At 45.7% G+C, this 19540-nt stretch overlaps 1 protein-coding gene across 1 annotated transcript in view; it reads left to right on the top strand.

Annotated features, from left to right (window-relative positions):
* NEBL (nebulette) overlaps nt 1–19540 on the top strand; it is a 66596-nt gene that overhangs the window by 14549 nt on the left and 32507 nt on the right. The window contains 5 exon segments of the mRNA XM_072154194.1: nt 1408–1503; nt 2022–2117; nt 2795–2890; nt 6838–6948; nt 11739–11849. Coding sequence (XP_072010295.1) covers nt 1408–1503; nt 2022–2117; nt 2795–2890; nt 6838–6948; nt 11739–11849 — 510 coding nt within the window.

Consider the following 19540-nt stretch of genomic DNA (forward strand, 5'->3'; position numbering starts at 1 on the left):
ACCATTGCTTACCATTCTCAATTGTGGGTTGACTCGGGGTCGGCCACAGCTTTATTGAAACCATTGATAATTTAACCATTTCTTTGTTTGAATATATACACACTTTTAACCATTCCACTTTACATAACACCAGATAACACCCTGTATGCCTGCCATATGTAAGGGCATGTAGGGCAGTGTTACCCCTAAAAAAAACGCCCGCTGTGACAAAAAATACACGAAAACTATATAAAAAGGGAGGGAGGGAAAACCGATGAAAAAGAGGCTTAGTCACTGCTACTCAGAGTATTTGAGCATGTGCCCACCTCTTGTACCACCCACGTTACTTGCCACACCCCCCAGCACATCCCTCTGATGAATAAAGATGAGAGAGGGTACAGCAACCTCCAATTAAAGGGGCCACACATCTTTTATTGTATCCAGACTGTTAGCCACCTTTGAGCAGTCATTAGCCCAACGGCTATGCGCCTAGGGGCTATCAAGATATCTTTATAGCAAATTCTTAGATTGATGTCCATGGGCACTAGTCTAGTCCTACCTTTTGGTCTGATGACCAACCTTTTGGGCTTGGTGTGTCAAAATTTGTAAAAAAAAAAAAAAAGAACAGCATAACGTCTAGAAATATCCATAATTTTGTGATGTTTATTTCTCTAAGATAAAAAGTTATCTTCCCCCGGTACTGCTGAGCGGTAACTATGGTGGGTACACTGGCAGCAGGGTGAGATTTTGGTAATATGGTGGTGTAAGGGGCACACATGCCGGATATAATTCTCCTATCCTGTAGTCACTGGAATAGACCTTGGTCCAGCCGACTGCTGCTAACAGGACAACAGTCCACAGTACTAGTGTTCCCAGGTGTCTAGGTGCAAGTCCACAATAAATTTAGCGCAGGTAGGAGCTCTGGATTCACTGCCTAACTAACTGCCTTTACTAATGTAGGTAAGAAGGATGTCAATCTTGCCATGATATCAGCCGGAGAGTTGACCCACCTCCAGATGACACAGATAGTGGAACAAGAGCAGCAACCAGACAGCGTCATCATTTAGTGGTGGGGCAACTCTCCTGCTGAGACCACGGCGCAAATGCAACGTCCACCCACCAGTGCCTGTCCGCAGTGTAGGGGTAGCTGGATACAGTGTGACCTGGGTGGCTGGTTTGTAGTGCGGCCTAGCAAAAGTTATGTCACTGGTGGCTTGGTCCAGGTGAACAAGCCTCATCGATGCCAGAGCCAGCGGGGAGATGCAAGAAGAGTCAGAGGTCGCAATGTAGTGGAGAGTTACCATTGTTAGTGAAGGGCACTGCACTCCTCTTCAGGATACTTTCGGATACTGGTTATCCGTTACTGATCTACATTGATCAAGAAAACAGTGGTCCATATTAGTGAACTGAACAGATTTTGTTTTACAGATCAGCTACAAGGAAGAATATAAAAAATCCAAGGGCAGGAATGAGTTTGTTCCCGATACCGCTAAATTGAAAGCCCTCACAGATGCCATATCAGAGGTAAGAATCACCCACCTGCAGTCGCTGGAATGGACCCTGGTCCAGCCGTCTGCACAGCTCTAGTGTTCCCAGCTGTCTGGTGCAAGCCTGAAATAAATTTAGTGGCTTTATTGCCTTCACCAATGCAGGTAAGATGGCCGTCCTTAGTGGCACACTCTTAGTCGCTCTGAGAGCCATGGCCAACAGCGGCCATCTTACCTCCATTTGTGAAGGCCATTGCATTGCACTCTGAGCGGGAGCGTTAACCCTCCTCCAGATGCCATCTCTGTCAGGTAGTGAAGCAGATGCAGCAAGCAGACAGTGTCAGCATTCAGAGGCGGGGTAACTCTTCTGCTGAGATAGCAGCACTAACTGCCCCATCTTACTTATTGAAGGGCTCTGCATTGCAATCTCAGCAGGAGAATTGCCCTGCCTCCAGATGCTGTCACCTTGCTAAGTGTCATTTAGTGGTTACAGATCTATATTGAGCAAGAAAACAGTGGTCCATATAAGTGAACTGAACAGACTTTGTTTTACAGATCAGCTATAAAGAAGAATATAAAAAATCCAAAGGCTGGAGTGAGTTTGTTCCTGATACCGCTAAACTGAAAGCCGTCACAGATGCCATATCAGAGGTAAGATTCACCCCCTGCAGTCACTGGAATGGACCATGGTCCAGCCATCTGCTGCTTACAGGGCAATGGTGGGACACAGTACTAGTGTTCCCAGCTGTCTGGATGCAGGTTAGCAATAAGTGTAGTGTGGGTGGGAGTTCGGGCTTCAGTGCCTAACTAATGCCTTTAATAATGGAGGTAAGATGGCCGCCATTCAAGCAGGAGAGTTGCCCCAACTCAGGCTGATGCTGTCAGGTAGTGAAGCCCGAGCAAATAGCTGACAGTGATAGCATCTGGAGGTGAGGCAACTCTCCTGTTGAGAGCATGGCATGGATAGCATTAATATTACCTCTGTTAGTGAAGTGTACTGCGCTGCGCTCACAGCTGGAAAGTTGCCTCTCCTCCAGATGCTGACGCTGACGGGTAGAGAAACCAGGGCAGCAAGCAGACAGTGTCAGCATCGGGAGGCAGGACAATGCTCCTGCTGGGAGCCCAGCGGGAAAAGTGGCCATCTTACCTTCACTAGAGATGGGCACTGTGCTGCAATCTCAGCAGGAGAGTTTCCCCGACTCCCTATGCTATCAGCTTGATGCTGTCGGCAAAAACATCATGGCATGTCTTAGGTTAGCCATCACTGATCTACATTGAGTAAGAAATCAATGGTCCGTTTCAGACTTTGAACAGACTTTGTTTTACAGATCAGCTATAAAGAAGAATATAAAAAATCCAAGGGCAGGAATGAGTTTGTTCCCGATACCGCTAAACTGAAAGCCGTTACAGATGCCATATCAGAGGTGAGAATCACCTGGCAACTCTGTATACTGTAATAAAATGCAACTATTTTGGTATTTCTACCTTGGCAAATTTTCATCCAAAGTAAAAAAAAAATAAAATCGTTCTGTTTTTATGTATGTTTCAAATTTACCGAATTGTCTCTCTGGTTTCAGACTACAAACAAACCTTATGTAGTCAGATCCTGCACTTGTATCCCTTACATTCTGTCTCCTAGTTATTGATAAGTTGTACAATGCGTTTATGTAGGAAAAAGAGGGGATGACTTTGTAGTCTATAACCATAAAGGTTACGAATAGGTCTGTTTAGTTGCTTTATATGAACAAGTAGATTTGTTTTAAATTTTTTATTTTCAGTGCATTGGAGCAGGGAAAAGTCAACCCATGGGTTGCGACTCCTTTGACGGTGTAATGACAGTTTAACAGAGGTCTCCTAAGAAGACCATTGGAAATATGTTTTCTGATGGTCTTAGACACCGAGTTACCCCTATTATGTCCGTATAATTGGTATCCCTGTAATTGAATAATAAAATGTCCATGAGTCACAGCAGAGAGCCACAGTAGACCGGAGAGGCTATGAGAGCACGGGCAGAAAACTACTGTTGACTGCTGGCTATTGTACTTTGACTGTTAATTACTAGAAACATCCCTGTGACTGCTGGCTACTGGGGGCATTCTTGTGACTACTGGAGGCTTCCCTGTGGGCACTGCTGGCTATTGTGGGCATCCCTATGACTACTGGGGGCATCCCTGTGACACCTGGGGACATCCCTGTGACAACTGGCTACTGGGGGCATTCCTGTGATAACTGGCTACTGGGGACATCACTGTTACTTCTGGCAACTAGGGGCATTAGTGTGACTACTGGAGGCATTGCTGTGACTGCTGACTACTCCGGGCATTCTTGTGACTACTGGAGGCATCCCTGTGACTTTTGGCTACTGGGGACATTCCTGTGACTACTGGTTACTGGGGGCATCCCTGTGACTACTGGTTACTGGGGGCATCCCTGTGAGTATCGGTTACTGGGGACATCCCTGTGACTACTGGCTACTGGGGGCATCCCTGTGACTGCTGGCTACTGGGGGCATCCCTGTGACTGCTGGCTACTAGGGGCATCCCAGTAAATACTGGAGGAATCCCTGTGAATGCTAGCTATTGGGGGTATTCTTGTGACAACTGACTACTGGGAGAATCCCTGCATCAACTGGCTACTAGGGGCATCCCTGTGATTACTGGGGGCATCACTATGACTTATGTGGCCTCACTACAGTTACTGGCTACTAGGAACATTGCTGTGTCTACTGGCTACTGGGGGCATTCCTGTGACTACTGGCTACTGGGGGCATTCATGTGACTACTGAAGGCATCACTGTGACTACTGGCTACTGGGGGGCAGGCATTGAGACTACTGGGTGGATCACTGTGACTACTGGGGGAATCACTATGACTACGAGAGGGATCACTGTGAGTATGATTACAATTCATAACAGTAGCAAAATTACAAAAATCAGCTTCATGTTTCAGAAGGCCCCTGGGCGACAGAGACTCAATGGGCCCCTTTTCAGTGAACTTACGTAGAGGCATTAAAAATTCAAAAATGAATGCAGTCTCCAATTTCTTACAATATTGCCTTGTTTATCATACCAAACAGCCCCCTCATGGTTATTTTACATGTGGACCCCTCAGCAGCTCAGCGCCCTGACACTTGCCCAGGTATGGCCAGTGCTGGTGCCGGCTGGGTTTGCCAACAACATGGGCAACTGTATAAAAGGGTCACGGCATTAGGAAGGTTGAGAACCACTGCCTTATTATTGTGCAACTTTTATAGTGAATGACAAACTAGAGAGAAGAATTGGATTTCATATGACAAAAGCAGATAAGTTAGAAAAAGAAAAAACAGTTACTGTAGGAATAATATGAGATTTTGTTCTAATATATCAATATAGGATTTACAGTAACTCTGTCTCTACGAGTGGGGACTATCTTGGCAGTTGTTATTGTATCACCATATTCTGTTGTTCTGTTGACCATTATCCATCCATAGGGTCGACACAAAGTCATCATCACATTTTCATAGACTTTGTGGAGTACCGGCAGCTGTGTCTATAGGAAGAATTGCCTTATACCCAATAAAAGTGATGACTCTGTTGACATATGCATGTAGTCAGCTGCTCAGCACCATCGCACAGGGCATGTATGGGCCCACACACGGCACTACGTGGCACATGTGACCACAGCAGCCCGGTCCTCCTGATTTATACGTAACAACTGCGCATATCTCCGGTAATGGTTATCTCTCTCTTCTGAATTTAATGACATCTCACACAGAGACCAGTAATTGATTTCCAGGCTTCATCACTATATACGAGGTTAATGTCGTTCCTGTACCCATGAAACCTTGCTCCGTGATGGTGAAACATAGGACCACAATTCATTGTGACATTAGAAATTGGAAACCTTTCATCTGTTCTGCGATTTTCCTCGCCAGTTGATCCTTTTTAATGTTGTCAGTTGAGTAGTATTTCTTGTGTCAGGATTACAGCATGTCCCTGATGGACTGCGCTGCGGTGTAGTGTACTAAATGCAGAGAGGACCTTGTAGGAGCCCCCTGATGGATCTGCTGAGGGCCATGGCAACCTACGTAGGCCCAAAGCCTTCTTATCACCCCAAAGCTTCATTATTCTCCGGTCAACCAGATCTTCTTTGGTCAGTAGAAACAAAGAATAACCAATAACTAGGAATAATCTTTTCCAGATACAGGCAGTCCCCGGGTTACATACAAGATAGGGTCTGTAGGTTTGTTCTTAAGTTGAGTTTGTATGTAAGTCGGAACTGTATACTTTATCATTGTAATCCCAACCAGAACTTTTTTGGTCTTTGTGACAATTGGATTTTAAAAATGTTGGATTGTCATAAGAATCAGGATTAACACTAAAGCTTCATTACAGACACCTGTGATAACTGTTACAGCTGATTATTGTAGTCTAGGGCTAAAGTACAGTAAATTACCAATATCCATGGGTCCGTTTGTAACTAGGGGTCGTATGTAAATCGAGTGTTCTTAAGTAGGGGACCGCCTGTATATCTATCCCAATAATTACCTCTCATTGGCCCTTGTCAAACAGTCCCTGTTGTCCTTAAGGGGCCTTCCTCCACAAGATATTTTATAAATACTCATCTCTGAATGAAGATGTGACCACATTATCCATGTAACCCTATAAGGAGAAATAGCCGCTTCTCTCATAGACTTAAATGGGTGGCCACCTCTCCATTCAGCCTAGTAGTAGTCATCCCCATTCTCTAGGAGTGGGACCGCACTTTAACACTTTAACCCATGTAAGATTATTACACCATGGACAAAGCAGGTAACAGACTCTGGCCTCTTTACCTTCTTATCGCCTCTGCTATTTTTGGGGTCATCTCTGATATATATAGGCACTGACCTGATAGAAATCTCATGCGTGATAGCATTTTTAGGCAACATAAGGGTTGCTTTTTGGTCGGCAGGACATGACAGGCTTATGATCTACTGACAAACTGTATCAGGATGAATTATCTTGAAAAACCTGAAACAATAACTAGGAGTAAACTTTTCTCCAAAAAAATCCATTCCCATTCACTGGCTGCATAATTAGCCATTGAAAAGGCAGCTTGTCAAAGTTGGGCCTCCTCCATCTCCTTTCCATGGGCCCATACATCTCTCTGGACTCTTATTTTCAGTTTATAACGTACTCTCTCAGCACCTGTTATAGTGTTATAAATGGGTGTTAAAACGGTGATTTATGAAGGGTGCCCCAAGATTCTTTGGTTCTGAACATCTTGCTTGGATTCCAATCTTGACCTGTTTACTCTGAGGGTTGGAACATGATAGACCCTTTGAGATAGTCCATAGATTTTAATAGTCAAAGGGTAAAACATAATTTCTCCTATGTTTTTTCATTTTCTAGACAAAGTACAAGGAAGCCGGCAAGAAAGTACTATCCAAATCTCTCTACACGATGATGCCAGAAACATTGGACACAGTAATCGCTAAACAAGCAACACAGCTTCAGAGCGAGGTACTCTCAAAAAGTAGTCTGTTCCCCCCAATTTTTGTAATAAAACCCCACTGAAATCATAACTTAAAAAAGTATTATTTATAAAATATAAACATTTACCAAATAACTACAGTATGTTGGCCAAAAAGTCAAGTGGCAGCACTAGAACCTGGCAGGACCTTGCAAAATTCGTCAATTTAGTGAGTGTTGTCTTTCAGTAACAGAAGGAGCTTTGTCTTTAGAATACTGCTGACTACGCGTTGTGCCAAGTTTCTACGGCGAGGCAAGGAATTTATGTCATAGGCCCAACACTCACCATTTAGTTTATAAAGTTTTCCTTTAAAGGGACACTGTTGCATGCTTTTACCCCACTAAATTACCAGCCTCCTCAGGTAGGGCTTGAAATGTCCTTTCTAGAATTCCCTCTGTTAAATCTCTCCTAAGAAGAGTCACTTTTTGCCTCGGAGGAGTTACTTTTAAAGTCTGGAAGGCAAAACTTCACTTGAGATGGCCATATATCAGACTCCATAGCACCTACAACCATGGCTGTGGTATTTAAGGTAAGAATCTCAAAATCACACAAGGATGTGCCACAAAACCAGATGTAAAGGCATGTAAAGACACAGCTGTGAATATATTTGAATCTCTACTTGCAGCTAGAATGTGAAAGATGAGATGGTGAATGGTCAGCCTATCATCAGAGTTGTAGTAAGTAGAGATGCGTGGAACCGACGTCCATGTTCGGGGTGAGACATATTTTTTGTTTGGCTTTAGTTCCCTTGGACAATCCTAGCCATGGCTAGTTTCTAGGGGAATTTGTTTGCTGGATTGGCTGTTCGGCTGCCAATCCTGTAATATGTCCGGCTCGGGCGGCAGAAACTAAACATGGAACCTAAACCTGGATGTCGGGTCTGCTCATCTCTAGTAGTGAGGCCCTTTAATAACTTTGCCTTTAACCTATGTCTAAATACAGAACTGTGGCTCCTTGGCAACTACAACCTAGCACGACACATGCTCTATCCCTCCCTCCACTGTTTCCAAAAAATCCCAACTACTGTTTGTCTAGCAAATTTTTGGCAGTAGACCTATGAAAAAAAAGGCAGAATCTGCAGAACCCTCCTTCCCCATAAAACGGCAACATTATGGGGATCATTTACTATTTGCGCCACTGGGACAGGGATTTAAAAGGGGTTTCTGGCGCATGTGATCGGATTTTGGTGCAATCGCTCCGGCTTTCATGCTACACAAATCGGGGGTGGGCCGCCGGACGATCCGCCGGATTCGAACAAACCGCAGGATTTAACTTCAAAATTGTGTCGCAAGCCAAGCACTTACATGCACTGAGAGGAAGAAGGTGAACTCCGGCAGACCTGAGCGGGGAAGCGACAGATGCAGGAAATCGGGAGAACGATCTAAGTGAAATGCAGAAGAGTGCATTCCGGATGGGCAATGCACTTTCGGGAACTCTGAGGGACCGGGTAAGTAAATGTGCCCCCATGTGTCCTTCCAAGTTTGCGGAGGCAATCATTATTAAAACCAGGAAGGATGGATGCACACAGGTTTTTTTTTTTGAAATATGGGAACACAAATAAAAATGGCCTGGTCTTTAAGGTGTTAGAGCCTAAATGTTGGGTTGCCATGATCTACCCAATGTGGTCTCTATGTATTTCATCCTATCCCCTGCTACACCACCAATTTGTGAATAATTTCTCTTAAAGTGGCAGGCGTTCATCTTATAGAAATCACTACATCCAGGACAAGTCACAGCAATCTTTGCTCAAATTTCGCTATCTCAGTCTATTAGGAACGTGAATAGTCCTCTAATCTGCCAGAATATAAAAGGTATATGTCTTCCCTGTGATGTATGACGGCAGATGCTTCCTCTTCAGCCGTCTGCAATCCGACACTGTGCGTCTCCTGCTCTAAATGCTCCATTAATTTACTGGGATGGAGGGAAATGTGGCCGTCACATTTCATGGGAATAGACATCTGCTGGAGAAAAATTAACCATAGGCAACTACATCCATAAAAGAAACACTTTTTATTGTCATCGTAAAAATGAAATATATTCTCGCGACGGTGATATTTTCGCCGCCGTAAATAAACCCGTTTTTTGTTCTGCTCTGCCATTCAATTACTCATATATTGGATACAGTATTTCTTATTTCACACCCAAATGACATCATTGAAATAAATTTAAAATACGTGTGTAAAGTGATTGCTCGGCGGAGAAACTCATTTTCCCATAGTCTATTCTATTGTTTATTACCCTTGATGGACTTTAACATCATCTTTGTACTTTGTATATACATTGCTTCATAGTGTATTAGTATGAGGCTTGGGGGGGGGGGGGGAGTGTGTGCTACAAAGCGCCAATCAATAAATGAAGTGCAAATAAATAATCGTGAGTCAAAAACAACGATTCACCAACTCCAACGTGTTGCACCCTTTAAGAGGAGTTGGAATTTTTTCTCCAGGCTCCGGCACTCCCAAGCAATCAATGCTGTTAATTTTGCCACTAAATATGCTATCTGGGCTCTCTACTGTCAGGTTGTCAGGTTGGTCCTGGGCTGGGGTGGACAACCACTCCACCATCTACCACCATCTACCACAACTCATGCAATGTGTAAAAGTTTATTGTTCATTGGCTGCAGTTCGGGGTTTCTTAAAGGAAATCAACCAGTTCAAAAAACAAAAAAAAACCCCTACAAATACTCAACTCCGCACCTCTTGATGTTGATCCCAGTGCTGTCCTTATCTAAGCTTGACACGCCGTGATCCCCTAGAAAAGAAACTTATAATTAGCAGCATGGAGCGTGGGGACAGGATGTCTGGTGCTCCAGGCTGCTAATTTTGCACGCCTCCGCACCTCCCTCTCCCACTCTGGGAGCATGGGAGAGGGAAGTGACGTCATGCAAGAGGAATCAATCCCCCTCATGTGATGTCACCTCCATTTCCCAGCATTAGGTGTGGGGGCGTGCATAATTAGCAGCCCGGAGCGCCAGACATCCTGTCCCCACACTCCTTGCTGCTAATTATAAGTTTCTTTTATAGGTGATCCCAGTTTGTTAAGACTAGCGAAGGACAGCGCGTGATCAAAATCAAGTGGAGCAGAAGTGGCTATATGTAGACTTTTTTTTAACTGGCCGTACATGTGGCTACCCACCTACTTCATACATGCATTCTCTTTTCATTTCTTTTGTTGGAAATGGTCCCTTGCATCTATTGTTGCCGTCTATAACTTTCCTGGCACACTGTGTGCTGATGTCCAGGCTCACCCTCCCTCTTTACCTCTCTTCCCATGCTGCACTTGCTCTACCAGGCTCCACTCCAAAGAACCATCAGACCAGGCAGCCCCAGCTCTTCTCCTAGGCCAGTGATGGCTAACCTATGGCACTGGTGCCAGAGGTGGCACTCGGAGCCCTTTCTGTGGGCACTCAGGCCATCACCAGAGATGACTCCAGGTATCTTCCTGCAGTTCCAGACAGCCCAGGACTTGCTGTGCACAGAGCTATTTTAAAGTGACAGCTCTACCTGGAACTATTTTCTGCTTTATTGGTGTCCTCAGGGGCTGGTATCAATGAAAACTGTGACAGAGAAGGGAGTATAAATCACAAATTAAATTTCTGTGATGGCACTTTGCGATAAATAAGCGGGTCTTTGTTGTAGTTTGGGCACTCAGTCTCTAAAACGTTTGCCATCACTGTCCTAGCCCCTTCCTTCAGGCTCCTTCTTACCATCTCTTCACAACACCTGAATAAGACCAGTCAGGTAATGGATGGTGTGCCAGTTACACTTCATGCTTCTACCCCCAATTACCCAGATGGTGCCCATACACATGTCTTGGCTTCATACACGATACCATACACCTAGGACAAAACTATCCCTAAAGCAAGTTAATGCAATAATAACTTTTTATCAACATCACAAAGGTTTTTATGAAACACCGAAGGCTTACACATTACATAATGTATATGGGTACTGACCATACATTTCTCTAAAGCAGAAAAAGCATGAAGTATACATATAAACCTTTAGCTTCTGGTCCCCCTCCAACCCCTCCACGACAGCTCAATCTACATAATTTATACAGTTGAAAAAAGACACATGTCCATCAAGTTCAACCAAGGAAGGGAAGGGATTGGATGAGGAAGGGAATTAAGGGAAACAAATCTATATTATAACTTAATGGCCAAAGTTATATTGATGTAAAAAGGCATCTAGGCCCTTCTTGAAGCTTTCTGCTTTGCCTACTGTGACCAGCTCCTGAGCTCGGCTATTCCACAAAATGACATTACTCATAGTAAAAAAGCCCTGTCGCCCCCTTGTCTTTTGATTTAACCTGTAACAACATTCCACCATATTTTTTATATGAACCATTCATATATTTATACAAATTAATTACGCCCCCCCATCTCTTTTCAACCTCACCAGGAATTTTGGAAGGAATGGGGGTGAACAAAATAACTTTTTTTCCCAAGATTGCCTTGTAAGTCGGTGCATTTTGTATTTCAAAATGGCCTCTCCTCTTTTGTTATATGAGTTATATTTAGAAAAAAATAAATAAAGAAGCAAAACACCTTCATACTTACCTGGTCCCTGCTGGTCCTCAGCCGCTTACAAAAAGTTGGAGCTCACACAGTGGCCAGTGAATGGCTGAGCAGGCACTTCCTGAGTGTTCTTAAAGAAACAGGAAGTAGAGACTAGACAGGACTCTGTAGGCACTGATAAAGGAGCAGCGGCACTGATTTATCGAATTCTGTTACAACTTTTTTGGTAGCCCAGTTGTGTGATAATTTTTTTTGTTGCAGGTCATTTACAAGCAAAAACATGATGCAGAAAAGGGAAAGTCTACTTACGCTCAAATGCTGGAGCCTCCTGATATCAAGCACGCCATGGAAGTCAACAAGCACCAGAGCAATGTGAGTAGCTACACAGCATTGTCCAATGGGTTAGGCCATCAATGTTTACTGTTGACCTCTTGGCTCTCCACTTAAATAATCATTCATCATATTTGAGAGGTTACAATGACTTTGTTCTACTAAAAACAGCGCCACACCTGCCCCTAGGTTGTGTTTGGTAGTGCAGCTCAGATCCATTAAAGTGAACCAAACCAGACACAACCGGTAGATAGCTGAGACATTAGGGCAGATTTACTTACCCGGTCCATTCGCGATCCAGCTGCACGTTCTCTGCGGAGGATTCGGGTCTTCCGGCGATTCACTAAGGTAGTGTGCCCAAAGTCCACCAGGTGTCACTGCTGCGCTGAATTCAGTTGGAGTGCACTGAAGTTCACCGTCCTACCCTGGGTGCAGGTAAGCGCGTTTCAAGCGACCCTTTTTTTTAAAAATGCGGCGGTTTTTCCGAATCCGTCGGGTTTTCTTACGGCCACGCCCCCTCGATTTCCCCCGATGCCGGCACCGATGCGCCACAATCCGATTGCGTGCGCCAAAATACCGCGGCAATTCAGGGAAAATCGGCGCAAATCGGAAATACTTGGATAACCCGCCATAAAAACAAGATTCGGCCCCTTAGTAAATGACCCCCATTGTTCCCAGAAGAAGGCCACCATATCTTTCTAAACCCTGGACGACTTCTTCTGTTGGTAAAATCTCTCCCTGTGGATAGAAATGATAGATTCATCATGAAATATACAAAAAAAATCTACAGATCTCCTCTTGTAACTTAATCAACGCAGAAAACTGAATGAATTTACATATTAGCGAGAGAAGACGGAGACAAGTACGACGACTAATCAAGCACTGTCTGTATATTAATGAGCTGAAAGATCTGCAAACGAAGGGAATTACTTAACGAGCTGTAAAGGCTGGAAATCTGCGACCAAAGGATCAATTACGGGGAGGTTCTGTTTTTTAGATATAAAATTAGAGGACATCTTTCTCTTCTGTTTTTAGGAGTAGATTGATGAAGAATATGTAAGATGAGGACTAATCCTGAAATGTAAAACTTATATAATGCTACCTTATTATTACCATAAACAGTACACACATTATATAGAAGTCATATATATAAACGTTCATATGTTAGATTCATGTTGAGATTCCACATGGATGAAAAAAGTTACTGCCTCCCATTAAAAAGAATAAGATGTGGAGTTTGACATGGATTTTTTTTTTTGGAATGAGCTCTTATTGTGTATATTTTTTGGAATCTACTCACTGAAGTTGATCCAGTGCCAGTTTCCTCAAGGAAATTTTAGGGAATATTTTAGGGCCTCCTCCTTAGTCCATAAAAGTTTACTTTTGCTAACTTGCCGCAGGGGCTACATCACCATCTGAGTTTTTTTTTTTTCCAAATTTTCCAAACACTGAACTCAAATGGTCAAATGGTTGGCCATCACTGGTCTAGAGTAGTCACTGACCTAAACATTAGTTATAAAGAGTTCCGTGAGTTTCAACCTGAATCTCAGGATCAGAGTCAGACTAGCCCCACAGAAGAGTACCAGAAGATCCTTCAGTACTCCAGGATTAATCACTATAATAATTCCCAGATCTAAGGCAAAAGGCAACCCTGTTTGAAGGGCATTACAGTCTATTTCCCAATGGCTGAAGGAGGTTGCACCCCAGAATATTTTCTCTGTTGGGCACAAAGAACCCTACTCTAACATTGGAGGGGATGCAATGTGGGATTTCACATATTTATTTGCAGACAAAGCTTCAGTGACCATCTTTATAGGGGTATTTGAAGACCCTATTTTTAGCATAGGTCTTCAATATCGAAAAGTAGGTTTTAGACTTAGCCGTAGGCCCCGTCCGGCATACGTTCGGCTGGATAGGTTCCTCCTCTCTATATAGGGAGCCATTTTGCAAAAGCAAAAGATAGAGCATACTCTATCTTTTTTCCGTCGCCAGTTCAAATCAATGGCCACATTGTCCCTTAAAGTGAATATGCCAGTGTGCTACCTGTAATGAAACGGTACGGGTAGCACACAGCCGGAAAAGTCTGTTCACGTACAAGGGGCCTACAAGGGGCTGCAATACCAATGTTTGGCACAAAAGCCATAGCACTCCACTGAATGATTGTTAGGTCTGACACCTAACAATCAGATATTACTCATTTATTTTAAGTAAATCTTGAAATACCCCTTTAAATATGGTGAATCTCTGTAGACAATGTGCAATGTGTATGAAGTTTTTGCACTTTTGGTAATGTAAAAATGGGGACCCGAAAGCTGCAGGAACCCAAATGCACAATCTGTGAGCTGTACACATTGTGGTTGGTCGCGGTGTTCTCATACAGACCTTTGGCCTCGTGGCCCATGTGGGTATTCCTGTACACTGCAGTTCTTGCCCTTCCTACTGTACTCAGAGCGATGAACATGTAAATCTGTTTAGCAAGGAAGGAATTACAGGACGCTGCACAGCCGCTCATTGCTTTGGATGTGAAGAGGTGTTATCATTGACTGTGAAGGGATCTGCATGAATTGGAAGGAATGCGTGGAGCTATTTTTACCACTATCCTTCTCCGGCAGAAACAGGAAATTGCACTTGACTCTGATATTTATAAGTCTAATTGGAGGTTACATCAAGATTTACGGAGCAGATGTGATGAAGGAGTAAAAACGAAAAGGGATTTTTAAAGGAATATTGTATCTGTCTTGTGTATTCATTGGAGGCAGATATCCTGTGGTACTTATTGGATCTGAAAAGTTTGGACAATCCCTTCCTGTAGTTAGAATTGTTGCCCGGCATCGGGGTTCTAGAGATGACAACATCTCTAAGAGTTTATATGTTCTCTCCTTGTTGGTGTGGGATTCCTCCCATACTCAGTTTTCCTGTACAACCTAAATCATATCAGCAGCTAAATTGGATTCCTATTAGAGATGAGCGAACATACTCGTCCGAGCTTGATGCTCGATCGAGCATTAGCGTACTCGAAACTGCTCGTTGCTCGGACGAATACTTCGCCCGCTCGAGAAAATGGCAGCTCCCGCCGTTTTGCTTTTTGGCGGCCAGAAACAGAGCCAATCACAAGCCAGGAGACTCTGCACTCCACCCAGCATGACGTGGTACCCTTACACGTCGATAGCAGTGGTTGGCTGGCCAGATCAGGTGACCCTGGAATAGACTAGCCGCTGCCCGCGCTGCTCGGATCATTCTGTGTCTGGATGCCGCTAGGGAGAGAGCTGCTGCTGGTCAGGGAAAGTGTTAGGCTGTTCTATTAGAATAGTGTTAGGCAGAAGTGATTCTACAAGAACCCAACAGCCCTTCTTAGGGCTACAATAACGTTATACTTTTTTTTTTTTTTATTTGCAGCTAGTACCATATTGTGAGGAATTTGCAGGGGGACTTGCTGCCGTTGTGTTTAGCTCTTAGTGACGCACATATCCACCTCAAACACCAAAGTGGGAAAATTTATTAGGGGTTTGATTTCAATTAGGCACAGTCTGCCATTTACTTTTTATTTTACGTTTATTTTTTCATAACTCAGCGTCATCTCATCAGTGTGCTTTCATACTTGGCTAGAAAATAGCCATAGGAGAATCCAAACGGCTTACTTAGGCCTACAATAGCGTTATATATATTTTATTTCTGGTTGATCTGCTGGTGGCTGTCCTTGCTGCAGTGCATCTACTACCATATTGTGAGGAATTTGTAGTGAGACTTGCGACCGTTGTGTTTAGCGCTTAGTGACGCACATATCCATCGCAAAGACCGAAGTGGGAAAATTTATTAGGGGTTTGATTTCAATTAGGCACAGTCTGCCATTTACTTTTTATTTTACGTTTATTTTTTCGTAACTCAGCGTCATCTCATCTGGCATAGCAGTGTGCTTTCATACTTGGCTAGAAAATAGCCATAGCAATAGGATAGCATCGTTTGGTTTTAAAAACTAAAAAACACAAAAAAACACAAAAAAAAGTTAAAAAAAAAATTAAAGTTATAACTTTCATTTTCAAAATGTTTAACCCGAGGGCTAGGGGTAGAGGACGAGGGCGGGGAAGTGGGCGTCCAACTACTGCAGGGGTCAGAGGCCGTGGTCCTGGGCGGGGTGAGACACCACCTGCTGATGAGGGAGCAGGGGAACGCCGCAGAGCTACACTCCCTAGGTTCATGTCTGAAGTTACTGGGTCTCGTGGTAGAGCACTGTTGAGGCCAGAACAGTGCGAACAGGTGATGTCGTGGATTGCCGACAATGCTTCGAGCAATTTGTCCACCAGTCAGTCTTCCACGCAGTCCACCCATGTCACCGAAATCGGCACTCCTCCAGCTCCTGCACCTCAGCCTCCTCCCCCCCAGTCTGCCCCCTCCCAGGAAAATTTGGCATTTGAACCGGCATACTCTGAGGAACTGTTTTCTGGACCCTTCCCACAGTCACAAACCACTTGTCCGGTTGCTGCTGAGCAATTTTCCGATGCCCAGGTTTTCCACCAGTCGCAGTCTGTGGGTGATGATGACCTTCTTGACGTAGTGGAAGAAGTGTGTAAAGAGGTGTCCGACGATGAGGAGACACGGTTGTCAGACAGTGGTGAAGTTGTTGTCAGGGCAGGAAGTCCGAGGGGGGAGCAGACTGAGGGATCGGAGGATGATGAGGTGACAGACCCAAGCTGGGTTGAGAGGCCGGGTGAACACAGTGCTTCTGAGACGGAGGAGAGTCCTCGACCAGAACAGGTTGGAAGAGGCAGTGGTGGGGCCAGACGGAGAGGCAGGGCCAGAGCAGGTGCATCAGCGCCAAATGTGTCACGTAGTGAAGCTCCCGTGGCGAGGGCTCCCGCGGCGAGGGCTAGATTTTCAGAAGTCTGGAGGTTCTTTAAGGAAACACCGGATGACCGACGGACTGTGGTGTGCAACCTTTGCCAAACCAGGATCAGCAGGGGTTCCACCACTACTAGTTTAACTACCACCAGTATACGCAGGCATATGAATGCTAAACACCCCACTCAGTGGCACCAAGCCCGTTCACCTCCGGCCGTGCACACCACTGCTCCTTCCCCTGTGTCAGCTGATAGTCAGCCCCCTGCCCAGGACCCTGGCACAAAAACCCCATCGTCGCCTCCACGATCCTCCACAGCATCCACCAGCGTTCAGCTCTCCATACCCCAGACGCTGGAGCGGAAACGGAAATATAGTGCAACCCACCCGCACGCCCAAGCCCTTAATGTCCACATCTCCAGATTGCTTAGCCTGGAGATGCTGCCCTATAGGCTAGTAGAGACCGAGGCCTTTCGCAACCTCATGGCGGCGGCCGCCCCTCGGTATTCGGTCCCCAGCCGCCACTACTTTTCCCGATGTGCATGTCCCAGCCCTGCACCAGCACGTGTCAGACAACATCATTCGTGCCCTGACCAACGCCGTTTCTGACAAGGTCCACCTGACCACGGACACGTGGATGAGTGCTTCCGGGCAGGGCCACTATATATCGCTGACGGCACATTGGGTTAACTTGGTGGAGGCTTGGACCGAGTCTGACCCTGCGGCTGGTCATATACTGCCGACGCCGAGGATTGCGGGGCCTACCTCGGTCCAGGTCTTTCAGGCCTACTATGCCTCCTCCTCCTCCCACCCCTCCTCCACCTCCTCCTCCGAACTACCATCCGTGGGCATGGCGCCATCAGTCGGTAGCTCTAGGCACAGCAGCAGTGCCGTCGCTAAGCGACAGCAGGCGGTGCTCAAACTGCTGAGCCTAGGCGATAAAAGGCACACCGCCCAAGAACTATTACAGGGCATCACGGCGCAGACTGATCTGTGGCTGGCACCGCTGAACCTGAAGCCAGGCATGGTTGTGTGTGACAACGGCCGTAACCTGGTGGCGGCTCTGCAACTCGGCAGACTGACACATGTGCCATGCCTGGCCCATGTGTTAAATCTGATAGTTCAGCGTTTCCTCAAGACATACCCCAATCTGTTTGATTTGCTCACGAAGGTGCGCTGCATCTGTGCGCATTTCAGGAAGTCCAGCACAGATGCTGCCACTCTCAGGGCAGCTGCCCGCTCACCGACTGTTGTGCGACGTGCCCACGAGGTGGAATTCAACATTAACCATGTTATCCAGAGTTTACCAGCAGCGCAGAGCGATTGTAGACTGCCAGATGTCAACTTCCACCAGAACTGGTAGTCGGGTCAGTCAGCTTCCTCAAGTCTACAATGAGGAGTGGACGTGGATGTCTGATATCTGTCAGGTGCTGAGTAACTTTGAGGAGTCAACACAGATGGTCAGTGGCGATGCCGCCATCATCAGCCTCACCATCCCGCTGCTTGGCCTGTTGAAAAACTCTCTGATCAGCATGAAGTCGGAAGCTTTGCGCTCGTCACAAGAGACGGGGGAAGAAGATTCCCTTGTTGATAGCCAAAGCACCCTCAGGTCTGTTTCTCAGCGCATATCGGAGGAGGTGGAGGAGGATGAGGAGGAAGAGGAGGAGAATGTTGGCGAGACACAAGAGGGGAGCATTGCTCAGACCTTCACTGTTCAGCGTGTATGGGCAGAAGAAGAGGAGTTGGAGGAGTTGGAGGAGGAGGAGATGGACAGTCAGGCCAGTGAGGGGAGTGAATTCTTGAGAGTTGGGACTCTGGCGCATATGGCAGATTTCATGCTAGGCTGCCTATCCCGTGACCCTCGCGTTCAAAGAATTTATTCCAGCACCGATTTACTGGGTATTCACTCTCCTGGACCCACGGTACAAGCAAAATCTTTCCACTCTCATCCCTGGAGAGGAAAGGAGTGTGAGAATGCATGAATACCAGCAGGCCCTGGGGCACAAGCTGAAACGGTATTTCCCTTCTGACAGCGCTAGCGGCAGAGTGCGTAGTTCTGCGGGACAAGTAGCGAGGGAGAGTAGGCGAGCAGGCAGCTTGTCCAGCACTGGCAAGGGTACGCTTTACAAGGCTTTTGCCAGCTTTATGTCACCCCAGCAAGACACTGTCACCTGTCCCCAGTCTCGGCAGAGTAGGGCTGATCTTTACAGAAAGATGGTGAGGGAGTACATAGCTGACCATACCATCGTCCTAAATGATCACACAGCTCCCTACAACTACTGGGTTTCAAAGCTGGACATGTGGCACGAACTGGCGCTGTACGCCTTGGAGGTTCTTGCCTGCCCTGCCGCTAGCGTGTTGTCCGAGCGGATTTTCAGTGCAGCTGGTGGCATCATCACCGATAAGCGTACACGCCTGTCGACTGACAGCGCTGACAGGCTGACGCTTATTAAGATGAATAAAGCCTGGATTTCTCATAATTTCCAATCTCCACCAGGTGAAGGAAGCTCAACCTGAATAATTTATGCACTCCTCCTCCTCATTTTCCTCCTTCTCCTCCTCTTTGTACATTAAAGCAGAGGAAACTGGCTATTTTTTGACAGGGCCCACTGGCTCTAGCTATAGTACTTTATGCATTTAATTTTTCTGGAGGGCCACCTACCCGGTCCTCTGTTTTAAACAATTTTTGGGACTGACACATACAGGCACTCAATCTATTAAATTTTTCTGGAGGGCCACCTACCTGCTCCTCTGGTTTGAAAACTATTTTGGACTGCCACATACAGGCACTCAATCTATTTCATTTTTCTGGAGGGCCACCTACCTGCTCCTCTGGTTTGAAAACTTTTTTGGACTGCCACATACAGGCACTCAATCTATTTCATTTTTCTGGAGGGCCA

The sequence above is a fragment of the Engystomops pustulosus genome, chromosome 5 (assembly GCF_040894005.1).
Source record: "Engystomops pustulosus chromosome 5, aEngPut4.maternal, whole genome shotgun sequence".
Taxonomy (NCBI): domain Eukaryota; kingdom Metazoa; phylum Chordata; class Amphibia; order Anura; family Leptodactylidae; genus Engystomops; species Engystomops pustulosus.